This window comes from Balaenoptera physalus (assembly GCF_965194825.1).
Source record: "Balaenoptera physalus genome assembly, chromosome: 8".
NCBI classification, from domain to species: Eukaryota; Metazoa; Chordata; class Mammalia; order Artiodactyla; family Balaenopteridae; genus Balaenoptera; species Balaenoptera physalus.
The window spans coordinates 81,287,994-81,315,251 of NC_138887.1; the positions used below are offsets into that span (position 1 = coordinate 81,287,994).

The 27,258-nt window shown below is 44.0% G+C and overlaps 1 protein-coding gene and 1 long non-coding RNA gene across 5 annotated transcripts in view; one reads left to right on the plus strand and one right to left on the minus strand.

Moving 5' to 3' along the window:
- Positions 1–7,443, minus strand: part of DPY19L1 (dpy-19 like C-mannosyltransferase 1) — a 245,109-nt gene extending 237,666 nt beyond the window's left edge. For all 3 annotated transcript variants that reach the window (XM_082471750.1, XM_082471749.1, XM_082471748.1), the window contains exon 1: positions 6,998–7,443. In XM_082471750.1, coding sequence (XP_082327876.1) covers positions 6,998–7,295 — 298 coding nt within the window. In that variant the 5' untranslated portion in view covers positions 7,296–7,443. The remainder of the gene's footprint in view (positions 1–6,997) is intronic.
- LOC309665590 lies at positions 949–26,904 on the plus strand. 2 transcript variants are annotated; one of them, XR_014266550.1, is made up of 4 exons: positions 949–6,833; positions 10,168–10,299; positions 15,875–16,049; positions 18,674–22,252. It is a non-coding gene; the product is annotated as an uncharacterized lncRNA (long non-coding RNA). The 2 variants fall into 2 exon arrangements; XR_014266549.1 differs by lacking the exons at positions 15,875–16,049; positions 18,674–22,252 and adding an exon at positions 22,262–26,904.
- The last annotated feature ends 354 nt before the right edge of the window (positions 26,905–27,258 follow it).

The following is a 27,258-nucleotide window of genomic DNA, read 5'->3' on the forward strand; positions in this document are numbered from 1 at the left end:
TCCAAAAAAAAGTTATGCAAAGACAAAATGGAGACTGACAGGTTGACCATAAGGATTTAACAATCAGAGCAATTCCCCAAATGAGCATAAGCCACCAAAGTAGTGCTCTTGCTAAAAAAGTTATCAGGTCTTGGAACACATGAGATCATCTTCCCATTAAAGCATCTGTGACAGTTGCCTTAGATTGTAGATCTGAAACCTACGATTTGACAGATGTGCTTAACAAGCCAAGATACCTTAACTTTAATCCCAAACTTCACCCAGTGAACTCACTAGAGATGTCAGACCATTCGCCTGGCCCACTTTAGTTTCCCCACATATAAAACTCCAGGAGTAAAGATGCAATTAAAAAAATGTATATAAAGCTTCTAGTACAGTACACACCTAGCCAGTAATAAGTGTTCAATAAAAGGTAAATGTTAGTAGATAGTGGAAGGTAGTTAAGTAGAAAGCACAGTTTGCCACTGAATATCATTTATTTGCTTTCTTTAAAATCAATATAAAATAGGTAATATGTAAAGGAAGATAATTATCATCATCCAATAATGTGCTCCTAAATGGTTAGTAGAGTTTGCTTCTCAAACCATCACAAACATTCAATATTAAACAATGGGTCATTTCTCATACAAAGATAGCTCTACTGTTAAACGTATGCTTCTCCCCAAAACTTCCCGAAAAAGGGCACATCATTTTCAAAAATCCTCTTATCAACAAAGGTTTCAGTTTCCCATTTAGAATAGTAAAAGCTCAGTCATTTATATTGATTAATTTATGTTTAGGATACATATACATGATTTGTTTTTCAAACTTACCTTAGTTTACCAATAGCACAGTATCTTTGCTATTCATATGTGCTAAAAGATAATGGACTATGCTTCTTTTCAAATGTTCTGTAATTAAAACATTTCACTAATTTAAAAAAAAAAATAAATAAAAAAAAAAATAAAACTCCAGGAGTTAACTTTTAAGTTCTAGATTCCCAGGAAACTTCCATGAAGATCAAAGATGAGAAGAGTGAGGAATCAGGTCTTATTTTTAAAAAACTTTTAAACGTAGTAGAGAACAGTAGCTCTCTGCTAGTTATGTAAGTACTTTATGATTAGTATTAAAACGTGGGGAAAGTATTCTGAGGTGTGACATTTGCAGCACTGAAAGGCTGCACTACAAAAAGCAGTGGTTACTGTTAGGAAGTAATAGGAAAATGCAATGCAGAGCAGTAGTATATTAGGCAAATTTGAGTTGGCGTGAACATACGAATAAAGCCTCACTCTTCTCAATTATAACAATATTCTCAAATTAAACATCTGTCAAGATGGCAAGTTTTCAAAAGTTATTGGCCAAGTGATTTATAAACTGTGTTTTAAGATATAGTTGGTGCTACTGTAAACTAGAAGATAAAATCACCTCCATCCTTGGTCACTACAATGAATCACTCAGAACTTCTGTGACTGATTTTGGTGACTACGCTGTTATGTTCACATTTGCTGCTATGATTAAAATACAAAATGCCATCCAAGAATCAATTACGTGTAGTGAAAGTACTGAAAAACACACTTGATAATTGGTTACTTTGGAAAGGAAGTCAAATATGAGGAAATATGCCAGGAAAACATGAAGATATATGAGCTCTTAAATGCATTCGGGGGCGGGGGGGGGGGAGAGAGTAATAATGCTGAGAAAATGAAAATCAGTATTAAAACAAAAATAAAAGTTACAATAGTTGTAGATTTATGTACTCTAAAAATTAATTCTTCCACTTTTTAAACTTAATCGTACTCAATGATTCTTGAATTATGAAAGATCACCCATGGAGAACTGATCTTTCCTATGAAACAGGACTGCTTTTTATGGGATTAAACAGTAATGTAAAGGTTTTGACCTAGAAAGAGGTATAATTTTTACTAACTTTTATGACTAGTAATCATCAGAATGGTAACTAAAGAAAACTAGCAGACTCTTCCCTGGAAGAATAATGTTCCAATGGTTTGGGCAAAGTATAATATGATGGTAAAAGATGAACTAGCAAAACAAGAATTTAAGACTAAACATAAATTATAAAGCCTATGCTACCCCATTTGGAAGCAAGCACACAGGCTTGTAGTCTCTATGATAATGTAAATATCTCATTAACATAAGCTTTTTTAAGAGACATTATAACATAGCCTAATCTTACACACAAAGTGTGTAAAGCTTACAAAAATAGCTATAGTGCAAATTTTAGCAACATCAAAATACACACATGTAGATAATAAAATTTTATCTGCTTTCAGTATTGATGCCATATTATGGGTCAAAAATCAATCACAAGTTGGTAATATATCCTTATATTTACACAAATTAAACTTATCACATTTGTTATTTATTTGAGCTCTCATGAATACACATATTCAGAACCCTCCTAATTGTATATTTGAATAATAACATATATTTAAGTGATTATAAACATTCTTTAAAGTTAACCACAAGTGTACTTTAGAAAGAAAAAACTGGTCTTAAACAGAGGAAACTCTCTAAAAGCCCAAATACCCATCCAACTCACTGACTTTCGGGGAACTGTATTGGCCCAACATCTATGTATTAACACACTCTCAGGGCTGGTGCTCAGGTGTGTCTAAGTGTCTGTTTGAAAGCCATCCCACAAGATGGCCAGTGGCCCCCGTGCCTCTCGGTTCCTCAGCTTTTCTTGCCCATTAAGCCAACCCCAATATGCTCTTTTTCCACCTCTATTCCCTTATCTCTAGTTATGATCCCTCTCTTCCTTATTTCCCCTGAAGAAGGAAGAAACAAGAAAGCTAATGCTTACTGAGCACTAAATGCTGAGGTTTCTCTGAACTGGACCCTGGGGCTTCATTTCCCTTCTTGCTATACTCACCCTAGAGAAGATGAAATATAAGCATAGCAGTTAAGAGCATGAACTCTGGAGCCACATTGCCTGGGTTCAAGTCCTGACCATTCCACATTCTAGGGGTGACCTTGGGCAAGTTACTTAACATCTGTGTGCCTCAGGTCCCCAATCTGGTAAAATGGGTATGACAATCACAGTGTCATGGTGAGGACTGACTTAATAGTTAAATGAATTTGAGATAAGTCAGTTAATCTAAAATACTTAGAACTATGCCTGGCACAGAGTAAACCCCATATCAGGAGAAGATACTATCATCAATTCCCATGAATTTAATACCACCCATTTGCTGATGATTCCCTGTTTTATGTTCCCACTCAGATCTCTTCTCTTATGTCCCACTGCCTACTTGACATTTCTACTTGGACATCTCACGAATGTCTCAAAGGTAACATGTCCAAGATAGAATTCTTGATCTTTTCCCTTAAATCTGTCCCCTCACCACACCCCTAGTCTTCACCACCTCCGTGAATGCTATTCCAATTAAAGTAACAGACATATCAGATGATAAATGGCAACTCACAGCCCGTTTTGCGAAAACAATAGCGATTAGGAGAAACTATGGCAAACTGGGCTGTCTGTGTCCCCATTTAAAAGAGGGGAGGGGTAGATACACTTAGTTCCAGGGGATTGCTGTCAAGTAGGAATGTCAGCTCTGTAATGCTAGACAGTCTGCTCCTAAAGGGAAGCAGAACATCAGACTTTAAAGCTACTAATGCTTCCCTCCACCTCACCCCACCCCAGATTCTCATTTAATTGGTCTGACGTGTGGCTTAGCTTTCGGGATTTTTTGAAGTTTCCAGGTGACACTAGTATACAGCTAAGGTTGAGAGCCACTAGTCTAGTCCAGGTCTCCCATTTTTACATGTGTACAAACTGAGGCGCAGAGAAGCTAAATGCTTTGCTCAGGCACCAATGAGTTTGAAACAGGTACAGAATCAGAAAACAGTTCCTCTAAAGCAGTGTTTTCAAACTGTGGGTCATAATACTAGATCGTGAAATCAGCTTAATGGTTTATAAACAGAATTAAAAAAAAAAAAAGGACAGAACAGAAAATCAAAATGCACTGTATATTATAGGGTGAGTACAGTGCATGACCTTTTTATTTTAAATGTATGCACATACTGCTCTTAGTCTCCATTTCCCTTTTCAAATCCATTCTCCTCCCTTCTCTGCCTTGTTCCCAGCCCCAGGAGGCTGACCCTACAGAATGATTCAGCTGGGCCCCTTGCCTAAGGATTTCCCGTTGGTCAGCCAGTGAGAGGCACCAGTGGGAGATCAGAGGGTGGGCAGAGTGTCTGGGGTCACTCTTCTTGGGTGATCCTGCCCCCACTCCACAGCTCTCCTTGGGTTCAGCTCCGGAGGAAGCTCCCTTTCCCCTTCAGGCCCAGAGGTGGTAGCACCTTCCCACTGGTGACAAACCCTGGGTGCTTCAGTGTCCTTTGTGGGTTCCTTAAACCTGCTCACACTTTTGAAAATAGGCCACTTGTTAAATCTGTTTCCTGCCAGGACACTGACATAAGCAGTTTGACAGACACAGAGACACATGCATAAACATACAGGGTTGGATTTTCAGAAGTGTGAGCAGTTTAACGTAAATTGTGTTGCTTTCTGCGGGTTGTGGTCAAAAAAGTTAGGAAAACACTGTGTCATGGTTCTTCTTACTACACCACTGCCTCCCCTGGCTGATATAGGGAGCTACTGGGTTGAAACATCTAAAACTAAACCTTTCAAAGACCTTCTTTATGACTGTTACCATTAAATGGTAAATAATGTCTAAAAAAAAGAAAAACATGTTTATTAAAATGAATTTTTTAACAGGGCTTAAGACTGCCCAACAGTGGAAAGGGCCATCCTGGTAGGTAGTGAGTTCCCCATCAGTGCTTCACACACGTGGAGGAGATGAGAGACTAGGGACCCCTAGTCAGCCTCTCTTTAAAAGGTGTGCTTCTATCAGGGAGCCTCAAGTTGTAAAATTTCTTCCAAAACACAAATGAAGCAATTTTTGTCATAGCAAAATCCTGTACTAAAAAACCATACCATGTCAGCTCAGTTCTCACTCATTCTGGGAGGGAAGAAGAGTGAACATGAGGCAGCTTTCAAAAATGTCTAAACTCTGCTCCTCTTTACAGGTTCTGAGAGTACAGATCCAGAGAAAGAACCAAACATTCCAGGTCTGGTTATTCTCCAGAATCATCTTTCAAGCTGCCCCGTGTCCTCATGTAAACGGTTAGCAAGGACAGAAAGTCTCTAGACCTTGGTCTGGTCATCCAACCTCCATCCATCTGATGGCCAGTGTCCAGAGTACATCCAAAAATGTGGGACAGCACCTTCACCGTACCTCTTTCCAATACCCAAAGGGATGAGTCAAGTAAAGTGTCACACTGTTACATTAATACAAAACTTAGGTATGAGCCATTACTAGATCCAAATATAAGCCATCCAATATAAGATTCAAAGGAAATGAAATTACAAGCAAAGAAAATATGCACATAAGAAAATGGCAATAGATATTATTCTATGATTTGTTACTGTAACCTCCCTGAAGGAGTGATGCCGTTCCATATTTTGCTACAAAGTGGTTAATGTTTATAGTAGCTGTCTATTCAAGAAAAATGCAACTTCATTCTGTCACCAGATATCAAATCAATATTATGCTTGTGCTTTTAGTTTAATAGCAACTAAAATTTGTTAAATGTTTTAGATACAAAGTGTCTAGCCATATAGTACCCACCCCTTTTTGTTCTGCTCCTCAGGATGTGCCCTGGAGTAAGTAGGGCAGGTGATAATCCCATGTCACAGAGAAGGCAAGGCTTGCAAAGGAAATAACTTGAAACTTAAACCAAACTTAAACACAGTGAACTGGATCAGGAGCCTCTGTCTCATCCACTGTACCATGCTGCCTCCCCAAGGTGAATTTAACTAACCTGCACACTGGCAAGGTTTTTCAAGCTCGTTACTGAAAAAAAGGAGAAATGTACTGAAAATACTGAATTTCGCTAGGCTTGAATCTACAAGAGAAAAAAAAGTACCCCAAAAGCAATATCAACATTCCTGAGCCCATTAAAATGTGGGTGTGTGTAGGCGCACACACACTGTGATGACTGGCTTTTTATGATTGAGCGGCTGTGATCTCAGGGGAAGCCGATTTGTTGTATTTTATTCCCTGGTCTACACTGAACTCCAAATTCTTTGGGGTCACTAAAGGAATTTGAAAGGACCAAGAGTTAAATAATTCAGTAGCCAAATCCCATTAATGACATTATATAGGAAAGGCAGTGTTACAGCATTTTACTTGCTGACTTAGAAAAATTAGGCCTATTATCCAAACTGCTATAACTTGCCTTATCAGAATGTCGATCAGAAAACAAAGGAAACCTGAAGTCGGTCCACAACATCTGAATGTTTCAACCTTATATTTTCAGCACATCGTTACATATCATCCGTTAGGTCAAGGCAGCGGATGAGGGGGAGCCCTCCATACCAATCTTTCCCAGGTCAGCAGGGTCCCAGCTTGGGCGCCCAAAACACAACACAACCGGGAAGGTGACGTGCGGAAGGGAATCACAAATAAAGTGCCATAGGCGGTGTCTGCAGCCAAGAAGAAAAACAGCACGCCAAAATTTAATTGTAAGTTTAGCAACTTTCTAGAACAGGGGACGTGCTCTTGCTTTGAGTTCAGCGATATCGCTTCCAACCCAAAGCAAACCATTCTCCCGGACAGGAGGCGAGATAACTGGAAGGCTGCCGGCCCGCGCCAATCAGCAGCGTCCAATCTCTTTAGCGCAGACCTGCCAATTCGCGGCCAGGCCGGGCAGCTGTTGATCTCGGGGCCATTTTTTTTTTTTTTTTTTTTTTAAAGCAGAGACAGAGAGCAAGTAGGAAGGGAGCGACGAAGACTGAGCCTAGGAGAGGGAGAGGGAAGGAAGAGGTAAGGATGTCCCAGGAAAAGTCGGAGAGGGCTGCGAACTGGCAGGGACCGACCGGCGGGGCTCGGCGGCGCGGAAGCCGGAGGAGAGCGGAGGGGAAGGGGAGAGGGGCGCCCGTGCCTCAAAGTTCCGCGTCCCGGCGGCGCCCGCGCGCTGGGCTGCTCACCTAGCAGGAGCGTGGTCCAGGTCCGGCCGCGCCCCGAGAGCCGCAGGCCCAGCGCCCCGCGCAGCCCGGCCGCCAAGCGCCCCCCGAGGCCGCCCCCGGCGAGCGGCGAGGCGGGCTCGGCGCGGGGCCCCTTCCTGCCCGCGGCGCCCTTGCGCCGAGGGGACGAGGGCGCGCGCTCGGGCCCGGGCTCCCCGGCGCCGACATCTGGCGCCCCCCTCAGCGGCGACTGCGAGGCGCGGGGTGGCTGGGGCGGCTTGGGGGCCGCCTCCCGGTGCTTGTTCCGCGCCTGCAGGACCATCTTGGCATAGTCGCGCCCGCTCGCTGCGCGCGCCCGGACGGCGGCCGGCGAACGGAGGGCTGGCGGGGCGGCCCCGGCGCCGCTCACTCTCCGGCGGGCGGGCGGAGGGCGGGCCGGTCCCTCCCCGCCGGCGGGGAGGCGGGGAAAGCTGCAAGGCCGGGCGGCGGCTGCCTGCCTGGCGGTGCGGCCAGGAGGCGGCGCCGGACTCGCGCGCCCGCCGCCGCTGCCGCTGCTCCGGTTGTCACGGCGACCGCAGAACGCCGGGGGGCGGGGGCGGGGACACCCTGTGAGCGGCCGCTGTCCCGCTCCCCCCGCCCCTCCGCGCCGGACGCGCGCTCCCGGACAGCCAGCGCGCACGCGCGGACTTCCGGCGAGGGCGGGGGCCGAGCTGGGGCAGCCCGGCGACCCCGGCCCTACGTGGGACCCGCGCAGGGCTCGGCCAGGGCGAGGGCACGGATCGCCTCCCGGGAGCGACTGTCCCTCCCTTTGGGAGCGGCCGGGAAGAAGAAAGGGCCCTCTCGGGTGGGGGCCGCTGGTCGAAGTTTCGGACCCGATTAAGGCTGCAAGTGGACCCCGGGAAAGCCCGCGTGGCCCAAGCAGCTCGTCGCGGGGGCGGCCGGACCGGGGAGGAGGCGCTCGGGAATGACCACGGGGGGGCGCTGTGCGTGCGCTCTGGAGCCTCCGTGGCCCTTGCAGCTGGAAGAAGAGCAGAACAAAGTAGAGCCACTGGGTTACGTTACTCCACAATGTGTGGCCTCGCAGTTTAGAGCGCTGCCGAGTGCAGCTCCCGCATTCACTGATACGACGAGCGGGGCAACCCGATTTAAAATGGCAGCAGAGTATCTCAAGGGGAGCTGTTAAGGGTCGAGACACAAGTGTGTGCCTGACATTAAAACTGAAAACCAGGGTAGGAGCCCAGTTTGAGGGTGATAAAATTGAATGGACCGAGAAGAAAAAATTATCGTATGTTCTGTTAGTTTTAAAAGCTGTAACCTTGTGGCTTGAAAGAAAGCAGAAAAACTTTATTTGCTGTTAAAATACAAAACCTTAGTCGAAAACGCATTTTCTTCCACGTAGCAAGCGGAAGGCATGACTGAAGGAAGCCCAGGAAGACTGGGAAAACCAGGCAGATCCCAGTTACCCTTCTCCCCCCCCCCCACCCTTGCATTCTTTGCACAAAACCCTACAGCCTCGTGGATAACTAAGTTCCTTCCCTTGCCGTGTTAAGTGGGCTTGTTCCAAAAAGTTGTCCTTAATTCCCAATTTTGTAAATCAAGCCACATCGTTCTGATTATCTCCATTGTAATTCCAGGTGCTTCACGAGGCTGTGGATCCTTGCCCTTAAGTTTCTTTGTCCAGTGATTTCGTTATTTAAGGAAGTTCATTAATATCGGCATCCATTCACTGTTATGCCTTTTTAAGGGCAATTAATTATTTTGTAAAGGGAAAAAAATTTGCCATGCTAATTAATAATCCCTCATACTCTATATTTTGTGAATTTGAATTTTCACCTGTCTTTCATCAGAACAGGGAACAACTATTTTTAGACACTGGTTTTTTAAAATTATTGAAGCGATATTACAGAATGCTTGTATTCTGAAATTATGTGTCAGATGGATCCAGTGTGTTTCCCTCTTCGATTCAACTGGTACCATTTTGCCAGAGAAAACACTTGTTGAAAGAATAAATGAGTGATTGAGTGAATGAATGCAGGAGATAACATAGTCAGATGAAGATTAAATATGCTGTGTTCTGTAGTGCAGTTGAAAGTTACTTAGTTCTAGCCCTCCTCTCCCATGGTCTCGAATTTCTAGAAGGCAAAGAAGCTTTCCTACTCAACTTCATATTGTCCCACAGAGCCTAGCCCAGAGCCTGACTGTGAAAATTTGTTGAACTGTATTGAAAGAGGAACACCTATTGTTTAAGCCACACCCAGTGGGTTTTGATCAGATCCACCAGTGCTGAGGAGTCCCTTCTCTTCTTGGCGACCAAGCGGGGGCAGTCTAGCATATTGGTCAAAACACATGGTGACAGTAGGCCCATATTCCAGTCTTTGCTCTGACGTGTACCAACCGTATGACCTTGGCCAAGTTACCAGACCTTTTTGAGGCTCGGTCTCCTCATCCCTAAAATAAGAGTAATAAAAACATCTACCCCACAGATTTGTAAAAATTAAATAAGACAGTATATGTAAGGTATCTAACAATTACTTCCATCAAAGTAATTGCTCGATAAACGTTCAAAGCGGTGGATGCTGTATACGGAGGGTGGCAAGTCTTCTGTCCTCCCGAAGCCTGAAGCTGACACTCCAGAATGGATGTGAAGATGCAGAGGAATAGAGTGCTGAGGGGCAAGGACAGCTGTGTGATGTTTAGACCAGTCCCACACGCTCTGGGCTTCAAGTTTCTCAGCTGTCTGAGCAGTTGCTCCTCCCCTTCAAGTTTCCTGCTTCCCACACATGCTTTACAAAGGATGACCAATTCATGGGTCATTAAGCTTGGATAAAATAGAGGCAACTCCTCTTACTTCTCTCTCCCCTCCCCCCAAGAAAGGAGGATGTTTCACACAGGGAGAGTGGTAGAGCACAAAATGGAATAGTCATGAAAGTTATGTGCCAGATTTCATTTTGTCTTTATACCTCGAGACCCACAAGAGCAGGGAATGCAGTTTATTCATATTCATATCTTTAGGCTAAGGGCTGCCACATAGTGGTGGACGCTAAAGAGAGAGAGAGAAACGGGGTGGGGGGGGGACTGAAAGCTGCTTTAAAAAAAAAAATGTGTGTAGATGATCCTAAGAATTAATTCAAGATTATAATGAATACAGATTAAAGTATTACAATTACTGGCCACCTTTAATGCCTTTTTTCCAGGAGTTCCAGATGTACCAGAAAGGTACTTCCTTATGTGACACTATAGAAATACTGGATCAGAGCAGACAAATTCCGAGGGTAGAAACCCTACAGAGCAACCACTCATGAAGAATCCCTGGTCTGGTCACCGGGGTACAAGCCCAATCCTTTTCTCACTAAAAGCTACATCTTGGGCATTTGAAATAAAAATTTTTAATTAAAAAAATAATTTTGTAAAAGCTTTGGGGATGGAGAAATAGGAAATTTAAAGGAGGAGATGCGAATAAAATAATAAAGACAAGTAAATGCCCCAAAATAAAGCCTAGCGACATTAAAGTATAGGGACCAGGGAAACGTTGTTAAATGGACAATGAAAAGCAAAATTTGGTCAAGGGAAGACTGCCGGGAACCAATTTCCTTATTTCTTTACATTTGCATTTTCAAGGCCCTAATTAAAACTTCCAAATTTCCGCCTTTTCCTCCCACTTGCTCTCCTACCCACAGAGTGACAGCAAAAGGAGGATCTTGACTGTGGCATCTGTTTCTCATTTCCTTGAAGTAGGTCACTTGATCTGTTTATTGCAGAAGTGTCTGGGGGTCAAGTTCTAGATTCTGACAGTTGTGTCCCTCAGCAGTTGCTCATATCAAGAGAGGAACCTGCATAATCCAGGCACACTTCACAGAAACCTAAAATGGGTGCAACAAAGTATATCCGTATAACATTCAACTTTCCACAAAGCCCCAACATTAGCTTGTCACTGTGTTATAATGAATGTATTTCTTTAGTCTCTGGTGAGAACAAATGTAAATTGCTACTTTATTGCTTTTCAGATTTTACCTTCTGTCTTTCTGGTAGCTGACCTTGTAATTTAAACTGTTCATGCTCCAATGGCTGTTCCTGAGAAACTCAGAAAGTTCATTATTAGTCCTAGTTCTAGTGCACTGTCAAGAAACACTCCATTACAGAGGGGCTTGTCTCCCTAAAATGCAGTTCCTGTTACTGAGGGCTTACTATGTCCTTGGTGTCTTAGTGGATTTCAGAGACATTAAAAATTCACATAAAGTCCTTATCCCCAAAGGTCTTACAGTTTCAATGGAGAGTCAGGGTAAGCTAGGAGAAAATATGATTGTGTAGGGAAATGTGTGATTCAGAGCACAAGTACTGAAAGAGTTCCAAAGGGAAGAGACCGCATCTGATATGACTGAGGAGTTTTCAGGGAGGAGATGAAACTTGTCTAGGCCTTGTTGGAACGATAGATCTTGTTTGAACAGAAGGAAACTTGGAAAACACTTTATAGAGAGGGAACAACATATATCCGAAACCCTTGTGTGCCTGGCCCATAGTAAGTGCTAACAGGAACATCTTAAATCCTTTTGGGAATGAGGAAGGGAAGAAACAACTGATGGAAGTTTGAGGAATAAATAAAAGGATTAAAGAGATTGGAGCATGAAATGCTTAGAGTGCCCGGACATGGATCCTGGGTGTCAGAGCCCCCAAATCTATCTACACCTGAGCAGACTCCGTGCCAAATGAGGCTGAGCACCCACCCCTGCCCCCCACACACACACGCGCACGCACACACACACACACACACACACACACACACACACACGGCCTTAGGAACACTGGGAGCCAATGAATCCCACTGTTAGCCTCTAATGTGAACAGGGACTTGCTTGCATCCAGCGGGCCTTTGCTGACTCATAGCCTGAGCCTCCCCCTCACCTGCCGCCAGATGCAGATAAGGTGGGGGACTGATTCATTTGGACATTGAATGGTCAGTCCTCTGAGCCCATTCTCCAGGGTAAGCACCTGGATGTATCACACAATTTATCCTCTCGCCACTAAGCTGTTTCCTCAACCCAACCTTACCTTGTGCTCCCTGAGGCCAACAATCCATCCCTAATACACTCAGCTCATCTCAGTGGTCTGTACCTCTTGGCTCTTTTCAGAGGCCCTTTCTCCTGCAACAGGTTCATTCCCTCATATCTCCACCCCCTTCTTTCCCTGTAGCTCCTTTCTGCCTCCGGAAAGCTCCTCTGAAGCCCTTGTCATCTCTACCCTTCAATCGTTGCTGTCCTCTACAGACTACCTGGTAACACTCCCCCACCATTTACTGTAGCCCTGGCCCCCGGTCTTCTCACTTCCTACTATTGCTGCAAATGACTTGAGCACCTAACACTGAACCTCTCAGCTCCTTGATATCCTCCTCTCTGGTGACCTGCATTCCTACTCCATGTCATCGCCCCACTCCAATGGCCCCATCCTGCTTCTTGTCATCACCTCAATCTGGCTCTGCTCCTGCATTTAAAATCCAGGCAACCCACCTCCAGTGCCTCTAAGTCTCCTTGTTATTCCATCTCAAGTGCCAGGGCCCAGCCCATCACTGCAACTCTCTCTGTCAGGTTCTCCCCCCCGCATTCCCTGCATGTTCCTTCCGTCTCACTCACCTGGCAAAATCCCACTGTCCAACTTTGGATCTATGCCCGTGCTACTGAAGAGTTCTGGAGAAATCCCACAGCTTGGAAGGCAGGAACTCATATGAATTCTTAGATTCCACTGGCAACTGGACCTGAGTGCTGCCCTGAAATCTTCCTTCATTCCCCTGGTACCATTCTCCAGAGCAGATACAGCAAATGTTCGCTAATGCTATGGACTGAATTCCCTCCTCCCCAGATTCATGTGTCAAAACCAAATCCCCAGTGTGATGGTGTTTGAAGATGAGGCCTTTGCGATGTGATTAGAACATGAAGGCAGAACCCGGAGGAATGGGATTAGTGCCCATGAAAGAGACTTAGAACTCCTTCTCCTGCTTCCACCATGTGAGGACACAGCAAAAAGAGGGCCATCTCTGAATGGGGAATGAGGCCCTCACCAGACACTGAATTTCCCAGCACCTTGATCTTGGACTTCCCAGCCTCCAGAACTGTGAGAAATAAACATCTGTTTTTTATAGGCCGCCTAGTCTATGGTATTCTGTTAGAGCAGCCTGAGCTGGTCATGACAGCTAGTCTTGCAAACCTGCCACACCTGTCTCACCAACTCCCATACTCCCAGCGGACAAGGCCTTTCCTCCTACTCCACGGAGAAACTGGACACCATCAGGACTTGCCTCCCTGTCCTCCCATATACCCACAAATTTACCCAAGACCCTCCTTCCTTCCCATCACAAGAAGGAGCCCCTCTTCCATATGCAACCAACCTCTTCTCCAAGCGTTGGTTTACCCCATCCCACCATCTTGGTGCCTCACTCTACCAACTAACTGCTGGGTCATCTCTCTACTGTTTGGGTTGCCTTCCAACAGCCTTAAGCTTGCCCAAGTGACTCCCATCTTAATTAGAACTATCTCCCAAACTAACATCTCCCCAAAACAACAGCCCTCTCCCTCTCCTTGCTTCATTCATAGATATTCCTGGTAGAGTTCCTTATACCCGTCATCTCTGCTTCCTCATTTCCCAGTCAGTCAAGCTCATGGATGTCTGGCATTGTATCTAACATACCACAAAACTGCTCTCATTGAGATCACTAATGACCTCCACGTTGCTAAATTCACAGGACACATGAGTCTTTATCTTGGTATCTGACCACTCCCTTCCTTTGGTTTCTCTGACACACATGTTCTTGGGTTTTGTGTCTCTTTGTTCCTTTTCAGTCTCCCTTGAAGGTCCCTCTTGTTCACTAAATATTGATGTCTCCTAGGGTTTAAAACTGAGCCTTTCCTCCTTTGACTCCATACACATTCCCTGGGCAATCTCATTACTGCCTTTTTGCTGGAGATTTCCAAACATGTGTCTCCAGCCCAGATTTCCTCACTGAGCCTCAAATCCGTATCTCCAACCGCCCATTCGATGCTCATACTGGGATGTCTTTTTGGCACTTCAAACCCCCAAATCCAAATCTGCTTCGTTTCCAGTCTCCTAATCTCAGTGAATGACACCACGATTTTCCCTGTTCCCATATCCAGGGAGTCATCTTTATGTCTTCTCTACTACTTCCAACATCCAATCAATCACAGAATCCTACTGATTCTATCCCATAATTGTCTCTCAAATTCCTTTCTTTCCATCCTCACTGCCGTGGTCCACCATCATTTTCCCATGAGTTTCAGCACCGTCTCCTACCTGGTTGTTTTGCATCTTCTCTTGCTGCCCATCGTTATTCCAGAGAACCATTTCTAATATGCAAATCTGATGTCACTTCTTTTTAAAAAATCATTCAGCACTTCCAAATTCCTAAACATGACTCACTAGGCCTTCATGAACTGTGCTATGTCATACCCTCTCCCTACTTTTTCCTTCTCCAGCCTTATCTCTCACCATTCCCCAACACTCTGTGTCCTCCATCCCCCTGGACTTCTACACATGCCATTCTCTTAAACTGTCATACTTCTGTCCTGCCCAGCCCCTGGCAGCTCTCCTGGATGACTGGCTCATCCTTAACACCTCACTTAGAAATCAGCTCCTGCAGGAACTTTCCTCACCCCTCACCCTGAACCATACAACTAGTAACCTAGACTATCCCCTGTCATATCACTTACCACACTGTCGATTTGCCTGTTTATTTGTCCGACTTCTCTGTTAGGCTGTAATTTTCTTGAGGGAAAGCTCTGTATTAGGTCAGGTTCCCTGAGAAGACTCTAAGATGAAAATTTGCATGCAAGTGGTTTTGGGAGGGGGCACTTTCAAGAACAAAGCCTGTAAGGGAGTGAAGAAAGTGGAATTGGGCAAAGAGAAATTGAACTGCAATGCAATTGTAGCAGAAGCCTCAGCCAATCCAATAGGGAGACCTGGAGTTAGGATGGCCCTTCCCAATCATCCTAAATTGTGGCAAGGATCCCAAGTCTTTGACACCACACCAGCTGGTTACTGGTGGCTGCTTGCAAGAGTGAGCGAAACCTGGGCAGGCAGCTCCACAGGATGTGTACAATGGAAAGCTAGTCCCCAAAGGGACTCAGCAGTGCGCCCTCAGCCACCTACACCCCTGGCTTCAAACCTGAAGGGGAAATCTGGGTAGCATACCACAGTCCCCTCTGCCAACGCCCTGTGGCGTCTCAAGGCCTGACACTCTGCAGGTGCCCATTCTCTTTGTAGGTAAATGACTGAATGTGTGATTAAATGAATTAATTAAACGGTAGAAAACAAGGTTAGTTAGATTAAATGAATTGAGATTTAGAGCCTTATGGAAGGACAAAATTTTCTATTTGAAAACAGTGAACTCTAGTGATCAAAAGATGGATGCGTTATAAATAGGATATGAAAAAATAGCAAGTAGACATGCTCTGAGGATGTAAACTTGTGGCATGAGGGTGGTGGGGATGGCTGAGATGATAGCAGGAAGATGGACAGGGGACAAAGCCCAGGGCCTGAGAGTCTGCTCCTATAACCAGGACAATGGAGTATAGAAGGCCTATAAGAGAATAGTGAGAGCATGACAGGACAAATATGAGACCAGCTAAAATGTTAAACTAACTCTTTGGAAGATATTTATGATTAGGTGTACTTGATCTCATTTATTAGTTATAAGCAGAGATTCACCATTTGAAATGTAAGGACTATAAACTGGATGTAAGTCTAGCCTTCAAAGGTATTCACTATACATTTCTAAACTATAATTATTTTGGATTAATTTTGCAGATATATTTAAAAACTAAGAGATTTAGTTTTTTTACTTCCCAAGCAGCTATTAATTCAACTCAGCTCGTGCCGCTAATCCTGGTTTGTTTTCAGAAACTGACATTAAGAAAATAGCTGGAGACAATTCATTGCCATCTCAAGATGACCCGAAGCCCACAATGCTCAGCAATGCTGGAGTGAAGGAACATCTTACTTTTGCTTGCCGCATAGCTGCATGTGGCTACAGTGTCCATTTTGTCCCAGGCTACAGGTTAGGAAGAAGTAACAGGTAAGGAATCTTTAGCTCTTCAGAGAAAACTGACATGGGTTCCAGCACCTGATTTTGCATCCAGACAACGAACACTGTGTCTGGAGTCAAGGTTTCTCTTACAAGAGCTGAAGTGCAAAGTGCAGTGAGATAGTGCGCTAGCCCTGGCACCTTGCTTGAGGGGCAGTGCAAACCATGCCTGGTTGCTGGAAGCTTTGGGAGGCTATGTGGTACGGATTCTGTGCAGCCTCAGGAGGAATCAAGATCCAGTTGCCATTGGCCCTGAGTTAATGAGAGAAGAGGGGCACAAAGAAAAAGAGCTTATCCCAATCCTTTCTGACCTGCCCCAAATGGCCTATTTGTTGGGTTAGTGGACAAAGGAGCAAGAAGTGGCAGTGTCTGAGCACACAGCCCAAAATTCCATCCTTGGTCCTATGACTGCACATTCCATGGACTCCTATTCATATTTGAGGAGTTTCCGACTCAGGATGGGGGTCACTGGTGATGGGTGCAATGGTGTTAGTGATGCTTTGGGGCCAGTGCTTTTCCTGACACCGTTCAAAGTGTGAAAGTCAGAGAGGGTTAAGCTGGGCCTCCAGATTCCCCTGAACAGATGCCACAACAACCCAGTGATTGGCCCAAGTGTGCGTCTTGCTTTGTGCAGAGTTTTGTCACACTTGGATGTAATATGGCCCTGTGAGCAATTCTGCATGACCCTCTCTGCAGTTCCTCTGGAGCTTATCACAGCACGCTTGATTTACACACAGACTAGATATTTGCTCATCTTTCTTCATCTCCCACCACGAAATAAACACAACCAGGACTTTAAGAAGTTACCTGCGGGCATGGAAAGTCTGATGCGAGTTACTTGATATAACATAGAGAATGACATAATACAAGATCAGCCCTTGATAACAGTCCTGGACAACCAGAGAAATGTTTGGGCATGCTTGAAGTCCACTCCAGCCAGAGTAGATGCACAATGAAATGAGAACATTGGGAAGTTAAAAACTTTTATAATTCCTTATGTATAAAATAAATAAGCTACAAGGATGTATTGTACAGCACAGGAAATATAGCCAATATTTTATAATAATTTCAAATGGAGTATAATCTATAAAAATATTGAATCACTATGTTATACACCTGAAACTAATATAATATTGGATATCAACTATACTTCAATTAAAAAAAACACGTTACAATTCAGCAAGTTAAGTGCAAATGTTAAAAAAAATTATTTCACCTTAACACAACCTTACCATGTTCTAAATTTCTTTTCTTTTGTGACTGTTTGGACAAATGCATGTATTTCAGAAGCCATTGAGTGAATAGGATGGTTGAGGAAGAAAGAGTGTGGTAAGACAAGAAGAGTTCCAAGGACCTTAACAAGGATGGCCCTTGGAATGGAGAGAAGGCAGAGGGAGAGACAGAAGGCAACAAGTTAGGGAACAGGCAGCTCAGTGGAAGCACAGAGGCAGAGATGGCACGGATGTTTGGAGTCCTTCGAGCAGCTGGGTGCAGTGCCTCTGGGAAGCTTCCCTGAACCCCCAGGACAGGCCACCTGCTGAACTCCAAGCCTGCCTCATCACTACTTTGCTCACTGGAGGAGCTCCACCTTCACCAGTTTATTTACTGGGATTCTGTGCACAATTTTATTTTAAAGATAGCACTGCTGCTTTAAAAAGTAAAGTCAAGCAAAATGCCTAGGAAGCTTGTTTAAAATGCAGATGACTGGCCCTTGTCCCTAGAGAAGTTGGGACAAAGCCAAAGGTAGCCTGCCTGTCTAGCCAGGAGGCTCCTGACCACACCTCGTAAAACCTGGCCTGGATGGTGGTTTAAGACTCATTTACTCCATGTGAATTTGTTCTGAGTGTTTGGAGGTCACACTTCCCAGTAAATTAAGATCCTTTCTTTTGCTTCTATTTTGCATTTTTTTAAGACAAATAACTATTTTCTCAAATCCCTCTATTATTAATATTTAATAATCTGTACATTTGAGAAGGACATACTCAGGAGAAGCAAATAAACTGTGCCTATAGAAAAAAAATGGACAAAGCAATAGAGATTCATCTTCACAAAGTTTATCTTTCATCCTTCTTTTTGGAGTCATATTTTGGAAGAATAGCTATTAATGTCCATAATAATTCTTCTTTAGTAGTTTAAGATGGATCTTGGAAATAGGTTTTGAAAATACTGCCAAGAAAATGAGGTAGGTACCAATAGACCATGTACTATTAATAAAACTTTGTTAAAAGGTTACACCGATATATTATTTTGGGTTCTGCCGGAAGCATCTTTGGTGTCACCTGACCCTTTTCTTGGAACCTGAGGTTGGGGGAAGGAGGTACAGGGAATACCCACAGCTGCTCAGTACAGACCCACAGGCCTGCCAGGTCGCACTCTGGAGCTCCGGCAACATTAACATTACCTGGGAGTCTTTAAGAAATGCCAATGCCTAGACCTCACACAGACCAGTGAGATCAGAAAGGACTAGCAGCTGTATCTCTTAGAAGCTCCCCTGGTGACTCTACCAAACGGTGAGGCTGAGACCCAAAACCTTAGGGAAAGAAGGAATTGATCTCTATTTTTATTTCTTAGTTATAAGATAGATTTTTAACATATATTAATTTTTCTTCATGCAGGGTCTGTGCAGTAAAGCAAAAACAATGACATGCAAGGAATGTGGGATGGCATGCTGATCAAAACAGAGAAGTGACTTTGACACATCAGAGGAAGACCTTGTCCATGGCACTGGTCTCTACTTGAATCCCTCTTTTGTAGCCTCTTCAACATTTAGATCAGGTTACAAATGTTAACTTAATCTGCAGAGCACAGTAGTACACAGCACTGGTTGAAAAAGTATTTGGAAATTCAACCTTGAAAGCCAGGGATTCATCTCCTAACTCCTGCTCCTCCCCTCAGCCCAGCCCCGGCTTTCCTACAGCATGGAAACCCTGAACAGGAATCTCCCCTTCCCCCTACACCTACCCTGGACTGGCCAGAGACAGAAAGAGCCTGAAAATGATGGATGTAGGGAAGGAGAAATGAATCAAGGTGCAAGTATGAGAAGCCAGTGAAGAGAGTCATGAAGTATTTTGGAGAAAAGCTCCTTGTGCCAAATCTCATTTTTCCTGGAGCTACCCAAGCCCGAGACACATTTCTGGAGCCAGCCAAGGAAGAGGCCCATGAAATTTTAAGTATCTTGAAAGCAAAAGAAATCCAGGCCGAGGCGTCCTGTGTATTTACATGCAGGCACGGTGCAAAGCAGTAATGATGTATTTGTTCTTTACACCCAAAAACAACATGACTTGTAAAACATCAAGGAAAACCCTCAAAAGAATAAAAGGCTCATAATAACAAATAATAGTAGCCGCTATAAAACTAGCCTTGGCCAGATCTCAGGCACTGTTCTATGTCTTTTATAGACACCATTTAATCCTCACAACAACCTACAAGGTGCATACTTTTATTATCCCCAGTTTAAAAGGGAGAAACCACAGAGATGCTGGGTAACTTGCTCAAGGTCAGAGCTGGTTAGAGATGGAGCTGGGATATGAACCCAGATGGGGCCACTCTGCCTCACGCTTGAGTCTATGCTGTCTTGTGTGGTGGAACATTCATAAAAGACAGACACCGTGAATTGTGGTTTCCTTTAAGAGCTAAAAATTGCTTCCTTCAAAATAAAGGCTATCCAACAATTACAGGCTTTCACAAGAAAGTATGTTCAGGGTAACTGAGTGTGGCATATCATGGGGATTAACTTGAGTTCTCTTTAATTTGTATATTGTTTTCAATATAAGTCATTAGCAGACTTGGGAACTCTATTGTTAGTAACAAAAGACTTGCACCATCACTGACAGCCTGCTGCAACACCCCAGTGAGTTGTGACACCACCAGTGGTGGGAACCACCAGCCTGGAAAATAGGCCTAAGCAGAAAGATATTTATGTGACTGAGTTGGAAAAGGTAGCTGGAAGGTGCATGAAACTAGACATCAGCAGTTAGTGTCAGGCATCCCAGTGTAGTGCCTTTCTGGAAAAGTGGGCAAGAAAAGTAGCTAGCTTTGGAACATACACATTACATTGTTGCAGCTGAGCCTGCAGAGATAAGCTTCAGGGCACCCTGTAGCTGGCCAAGACTGCAGGACAGAAGTCCCAGAAGCCACAGTATTTATTGTATAAGATCAAATCACTCCTGGCTGAGAATTCTCCCCTTTGATACAACAAATGACAGGCACTGGGGGAAGAATGAGCCACTTCTCCCAGGGTTTCTAGAGGCTTCCACTTGGGCATTTTGGCCCCTTGACACCAGGTCAGCTAGGTGACTTTGGTCATGAGTTCATCGCGTTAGCCCTATTTATCCTCCCATTCCCCCCAAAAAGATCTAGCCCAAGAAGTAGTATTATTTCCATTCAACACGTCAAGAAACACAGGCTCCATGGAGGTTTCAAAGCAAACCTGTAAATTCTTTGACACTCTTGCCATCAAGAAGAGGGATCTATATCCCCTCCCCTGGAACACAGGCGTGACTTTTCACACCTCCACAAAAACAATGAGGTGTGACCTGTGAGGCTGGGTCACAAAAGGCCATTGACTTCCACTTGCCACTCTCCTGGGACAAGTACCCCTGAAGCCTGGGCCTTCGTGTAAGAAGTCCAGCTGCCCTGAAGCCACCGTGCTGAAGAGTCCATATGGAGAGACCACACAGTGATAGGGAGAAATGCCTGAGGAGCCCCAGATGTTCTAGCCCCCAGCTGTTTAGGACTCCCCAGACCAGCTGCCAGACATATGAGCGGAGCAGAGTTCAAGAAAACTGGAGCCCAGCCACTGCGTGACTGTAATTGCAGGAGGACCAAAAGCTGCCTAGCTGGGCTCCATCAACCCCCAAACAGTGAAAGATAATACATGCTCATTTGTTTTATGCCACTAAGTTTGGAGTGATTTGCTGTGCAGCAGGCTCTAAGAGAAGTCGCTTTCCAAGACCACTCAGGAACTTCCCAGTGGAGCTGGGGCTGGAATCAGTTCATTCTATTCAGTGCAGTATTAACCAGACAGTTGTGGCCCCTGGGAACCAGACAAGAATAAGGTACTGCCCAAGCCCTCTGCAACTGGGGCCTCCACCTTCCACCTCCTCCTGAAGATAGCTCCTCCTTGCTGGAGGTGGATGAGCCCCACCACCGCTGGTTTCTAGAAGGAATTGGCTTCAGGGCGCTCTGGCTATTCCTCTACACCGTGCTGTGTGCAGGTGGCTTCTGGCACCAAGAGGTGCCAAGCCTGCTGCCAGCCTTGGCTTTCCCTCTAGTCCTTCTCTGATGAGTTGGTTGGCTGTGTTTGCAATTGAAGGCAGACAGTACTGCAAAGGTATGTGGGTATCATACAGCCTGCCTGCAGAATATAGCTTGGCTCTGATGAATTATGTCCAGACCCTGGTCTCACATTTGGCTGGATCTGCAGGAAAAATATGTGTGTTCTGGGCCCCAGCTGATCTTTTAATCTAGCTTCTGTTCTAAAGTAAACATTCTCTGTTAAAATTGCAAACTTTCACCTGCTTCTTCCAAATAGATTGGTAAAAAGGCATAAAATATACAAAAATCATTTTTACTTGTAATAAGCTCAGGGTTGCTGGGTGACCAGCACTCACCCAGCATCCTCGGATTGTCCTGTAAGTCAAACCTGATTTCTATGTTTCCTTTAATCAAGGAATTCCTGTACATAAAGAAGAAGGAGGGGGGCTTCCCTGGTGGTGCAGTGGTTAAGAATTCGCCTGCCAATGCAGGGGACACGGGTTCGAGCCCTGGTCCGGGAAGATCCCACATGCCGCAGAGCAACTAAGCCCGTGCGCCACAGCTACTGAGCCTGTGCTCTAGAGCCCACGAGCCACAACTACTGAAGCCCACGTGCTCTAGAGCCCGTGCTCCGCAACAAGAGAAGCCACCGCAATGAGAAGCTTGCGCACCACAACGAAGAGTAGTCCCTGCTCACCGCAACTAGAGAAAGCCAGCGTACAGCAACAAAGACCCAACACAGCCAAAAATAATAAATAAATTTTAAAAAATAAATTTTTTTTTAAAAAAAGGAGGAGGAAGAGGAGGGAAAGAAAAAGAGGGAGGATTCAGCATTGTGATAAGGAGTAAAAATTTTGTTTAGAATATTATGCATAGTGCCTGGCCCATGATAGAGGCTCAATAAATGCTAATTATTGATCTTTACTATTCTGCCTTATCCTTCCAAGGCTTCTCTACCAGGAGGATACAAATGAGGTCAAACTTACTGGGCGACTTAAATTTCATTGACTGCTTAGCCGCCTCACATCTGCAGGACCTTCAGGCATCCTTCACTGTAAGTTCCATGCCATAGTTCTGGCTATCTTTCTGTTTTTGATTTTTTTCTTTAATTCTATTATGGTCGTACACACTTATTACTGTCAACATACTTAGTGTGTTTTCAATTATTTTTTCAAAGTTTAGGGTTTATTTAATGGCCCAGAATATGGCCCATATAGGTACTTTAAAAGAATGTGACTTTTGCTTTTTTGGAGTGGACTGGCATCTGTTGATAGAATTTCCTTGAGAACCGGTCAGTTTCCTGGTTTTTTGTTAACTCCTTTTAGATTTTATTCTAAACAATTTGGTATTATGTTGTAGGAGTCTGGGTCCTGTTCACATCCTCTGGAGATTTTTGGAGTTTTCCCCAGAAAAATATCTGGAGGATATTGATTTTGTTTGTTTCAGCAACTAATTAACCTCATTAGGTACAAATCACAAGTTCTGCGGAACAGCGGTCTCATCTCAGGTCAGGTCTCAAAGTTGTAGTGATGCTGCTTTGGGTCTGATTCATGCATGTCCAGCTTGGGCATTAAGCCCAGAACTTGTGTTAGTTTGTACACAGAATTAGTGTACAATTCTGGCCTCTCCAGGGTTTCCCGCACACTCTCCAGTTCCCAGGGCCATCGGTACCGGGTTCCTCTGGCTGGAAAGATGGGCTCCTCATAGCATTTATTTGGCTCACTTTGTTCTACAGTTGCATGTGACTGGCACTACATTCAGGGCAAAGCACTGAGGTAAGAGAGAGAAAACAATAATGGAGATTTCTTCCATACTCTTTGGAACACAGAGAACCCTTTTGCCAGATCCTCTGACCAGAGAGACTGAGTTACTTTTTTTTTTTTTTTTTTTTGTCCTCAGTGCTTTAGGTGTTCACGCCACGGCCACTGCCATGAAGTTCCAGACTGGGACCACCTTTGTGTTAGAAGTAGGAGAAAAAGAAGAGGAAAAAATTGAGATGTGTTCCACATTTTTCAGGTTGCAGGGGGCCCCCTTTCTTGCTTTGGTTGAAAAAGGTAGGTTCAGAGTTCTGATGTCTGTGTCTGCTGCCCAGTTCCATAACTGGGGCCACTTTCCCCTGAGAGGAGTGAAATAAAGGAGGAGAAACAACCCAAAATACTGGTTTTTCTTCAATTTTTGACTTTCCTCTTCAACCTCCCTCCTATTGCTTATTTTTTAGATTCCTTAAGTAGTTGTGTTTTGTTGTATTGGTTTTAGCCATAATTAGTGAGAGGAAGAGCGTGTAGAGGGCTTACTTCACCTTGACCAGCAATAGCAGCTGCAGTAACATTAATACCTAATTATTATTGAATTCTATATATAACTTGCATCTCCCTGTCCTTCCTTCTTTGGGAAGGCTTTTAAAAATGCTGAATATGTGGGAATTGTGGAGACATGGGAGTCTGACTTCTGCTTTTGCTAGGAGACGTGCTGAGAACTTCATAAGGGGGGTGCTGTCTGTTAGTCCACATGCAGCTCCTTTGCAAATTGGTAGCTTCAATGTCCCATGAGTCATAATGATCCAGTGTCCCATCCAGTGTTCATATGTGTTTTTGTGTTTATGTTCACATTCTGGAAATATAAGGTGCCTGTGATACTAGGTGTAATTGTTGGTTTATTTGTCTGTTTCCTCCTTGAGGGTCCCTGAGGGCAGAGAATTCATCACTGCCCTCGGAGCTCCTTCCATTTTCTGGCACATGGCAGGACTGTGATCATTTTTTTTAAATAGTATGATGATTTTGCCTTAAAAATAACTTTCAGATTCTTGGCATGAGTGCCAGCAATTTTCTTGTCTGTTAACCACGTCTGAAAATAATAATCTGTCACATATCTCTGAGAACTATCCTGTAATCACAGGCTCTCATTCCTAAGAAAGGGTCAACAGTTCCCAAACATCAGTGTCCTGGAGCTGCCGGACATGGTCACACCGAATATTCTCTACTTCAGAGACAGGTAAACTAACGCCAAGTGTCTCTTTACTCAACCTAAAATTACTAGTCATCATGAAGAAGCTGAAATGGAGAATCTCAGTCAACCCAGACTCATAGTGGCAGTTCTGATCTCAATTGCCCTCAGCTGCCTAGCAGACAGCTCAATATACATTTACAAGCACTCATTTTTATTTTTGCATTAAGACATCACTTAAGAATAGGTTTTAAGGCTTCCTCTGCGTCTCTGGCTGTATTAACGGTGAAATGCATGGTGTGCCATGCTTCACTGCCATCACTGTGCTCCCCCACTGCCATATCATTTCCATCCTATTGTGGAGCAAAAGCCTTAAAAATATTTTTTAGTTTTAAAAAACAAAGCATTTACATTCTGCTGGTTTATGAGTGCAAGGCAATTTTATGTTATTTTCCAAGTCTTTTACATACTTGGGGAACTTTGCCTTCGAGAGAGATCAGCAAGATGTCACATCAACCATTCACCCATGTTCTAAAGTGAGCACCTGCCCTGTGTGGCTGAATGCATATCATTCATCATATCACCAGGAGCAGCTCCACACCCTCAGGAGCTACATGGACTCGCACACACAGCTCATACTGTCAGGAAATTGCCTCAGATGGGCACTTGACTTCCTCCAGAGCATTTTAAATTCCAGCAAATGGGCACTAGTAAACAAGTAAACAGGAAATGCTCAAAGGCCTGTGCCCTTGACTTTCGTTCAACGATAATCCTGTGCTTGACCCAGCAGGGAAGCCTATAGTTTGGACAGCAGAAACCTGAACTTCCTCAAGAGGAAGCAGGATCCCTCAAGTCTGCCAGTAAGCCCGGCACGGAGTCAGCTGTGGGACTCAGGGAGTGTCTGCAGCTCCCCACTGAGTCACTTCTTAATGAGGAATAGAAAGAACAGGAATCCCGCTATGGGCTGGAGCTCCTGGCTGTACAGAATGACCCACGTGCCTGCCTTCCTTTCCCTCTCCACTGTTGTACCAGCCGAGACTCGTTCCCCACCCCGAGGTTCAGCCCTGCCCTGCACCCCCAGGCCTACACACTCAGGCTTACACCAACCCTGAGAAGGTTTGGGATGAGAAGAGCTGGGTCAATTACTTGGTCAGTAATTTTTGAAGGAATTCTTGAGATGATCTTTGGAACCCAATTTCTTTAACTCCAGGGTAAATCTATCTTATTTTTCCCTTGCAAAAGTTCCAAGGCTCTTATTCTCAGCAGCTATTCCTCATCCTTCATTTCTTTCACTACCCGGTCCCAAATATAAAATGACAACTCCTGGGTCCCTTACTTTCTAGATCTCTAGTTTTGTCTACCCATCTAGGGCAGTTTGTTTTTTGTTTGACTGTATCTGTGGATCAGACAGACCTGAATCTAATTTCCAGCCTTGTTCCTCTCTAGCTAAGGGATATTAGGAAGATACTTGACATCTCTGAGATCCAAGTTTCTCACCTGTGAAACATTACTAAGTTGTTCTAAAGATTAAATAGATAATGTACAAAGTGACACAGTGCAGAGTAGGCCTATAAATTATGGCTTATTATTATCATTATTACTATTATTATTTTTAGAAGTATATGCCTGTCCATTTCCTCCATGACTGTTGGCCTGGTTTCCAATCTTCCTCAGATTCACTTTTCTTTTTTCTTTTTATTTTATTGAAGTACAGTTGATTTACAATGCTGTGCCAATCTCTGCTGTACAGCAAAGTGACTTAGTTTCACACATATATACATTCTTTTTTAAATATTCTTTTCCATTATGGTTTATTCCAGGAGACTGGATAGAGTTCCCTGTGCTGTACAGTAGGACCTTGTTGTTTATCCATTCTAAATGTAATAGTTTGCATTTACCGACCCCAAATTCCCAGTCCATCCCTCTCCCTCCCTCTCCCTTGACAACCACAAGTCTGATCCCTGTCAGACTCACCTTTCTTAACCACACATCACTGAGGCCATAATTTAAAGAATCTGTCCTTGGCCCAGCTCTCACATTCAGATTTATTCTTTACTTTCACCTAAACCTGGTGGTTATCCATGGACTACTGGCCCTACCTGAATTACTTTCCCTGCTTTTTCTCTGCCTGACCTGTCCTTTTATTTCCTGAGCCTCTAATTTATTTACACAAGAGAGAAAGATGGCACAGTATAAATTCTGCTTCCCTCAAAGGTAAATATTAATATCTTGTATTATTCAGTAAATGACTGGATGCTGATTGTTGTGCATCCATCTATTAAAACAGTGGAATAAATAAATTGATTGTTCTGTTTTTCTCTACTTAACTGATGAGCTCTTTGTGTCTGAACAGACGTTCACACTATTAAGACTATGGTCAATGGTTTTGTGGATATAACCAATAATGATAAAGTTTTAAATTGTCTTTGGATTTGAGTTAGTTCACATTTACTCTCTGAGATGGAAAGGCCTTTAATGGTACCGCCACATGGAGCATCAGATCGAGATTAGGTAGAGAGGGACCTTACACTGCGTCACAAGAGCAAGACTCCTTGCCTGGGCACTAGAATCATGACTGCATTAGTAGGATGGAGTTATCAATCTATAACACCAGAAAGGAAAGGCTCTTTAATCAACTTTATGAAGATTAAAGTCTCTTTAATCAACTTTATGCAGATAATAGAGTTAAGAATGATTGGACACACATAGAAAGAGAAGTGTAAAAAGTTCATTATAGCATTAACGTGAGCAAAAGTATTTGCAACAACCCTAGGCATTACATTCTCATTTCCCCTCCCTTTAAAGGAGAGGATAGTTCCTTTAAATATGGATCACTCAGCTCCTTCTCTTCGGCATGCCTTGTGTCATTCACGTCCCATGTAGGTCTAAGCTTGATGGCATTCTTTGTGTCAAAACTATTTTTAATGACTGTAAAATCATCAAACTTCAAATTTTAAAGAAAAGAATTTCTATCCTATACATTGCTAACAGGCCCTCCTCC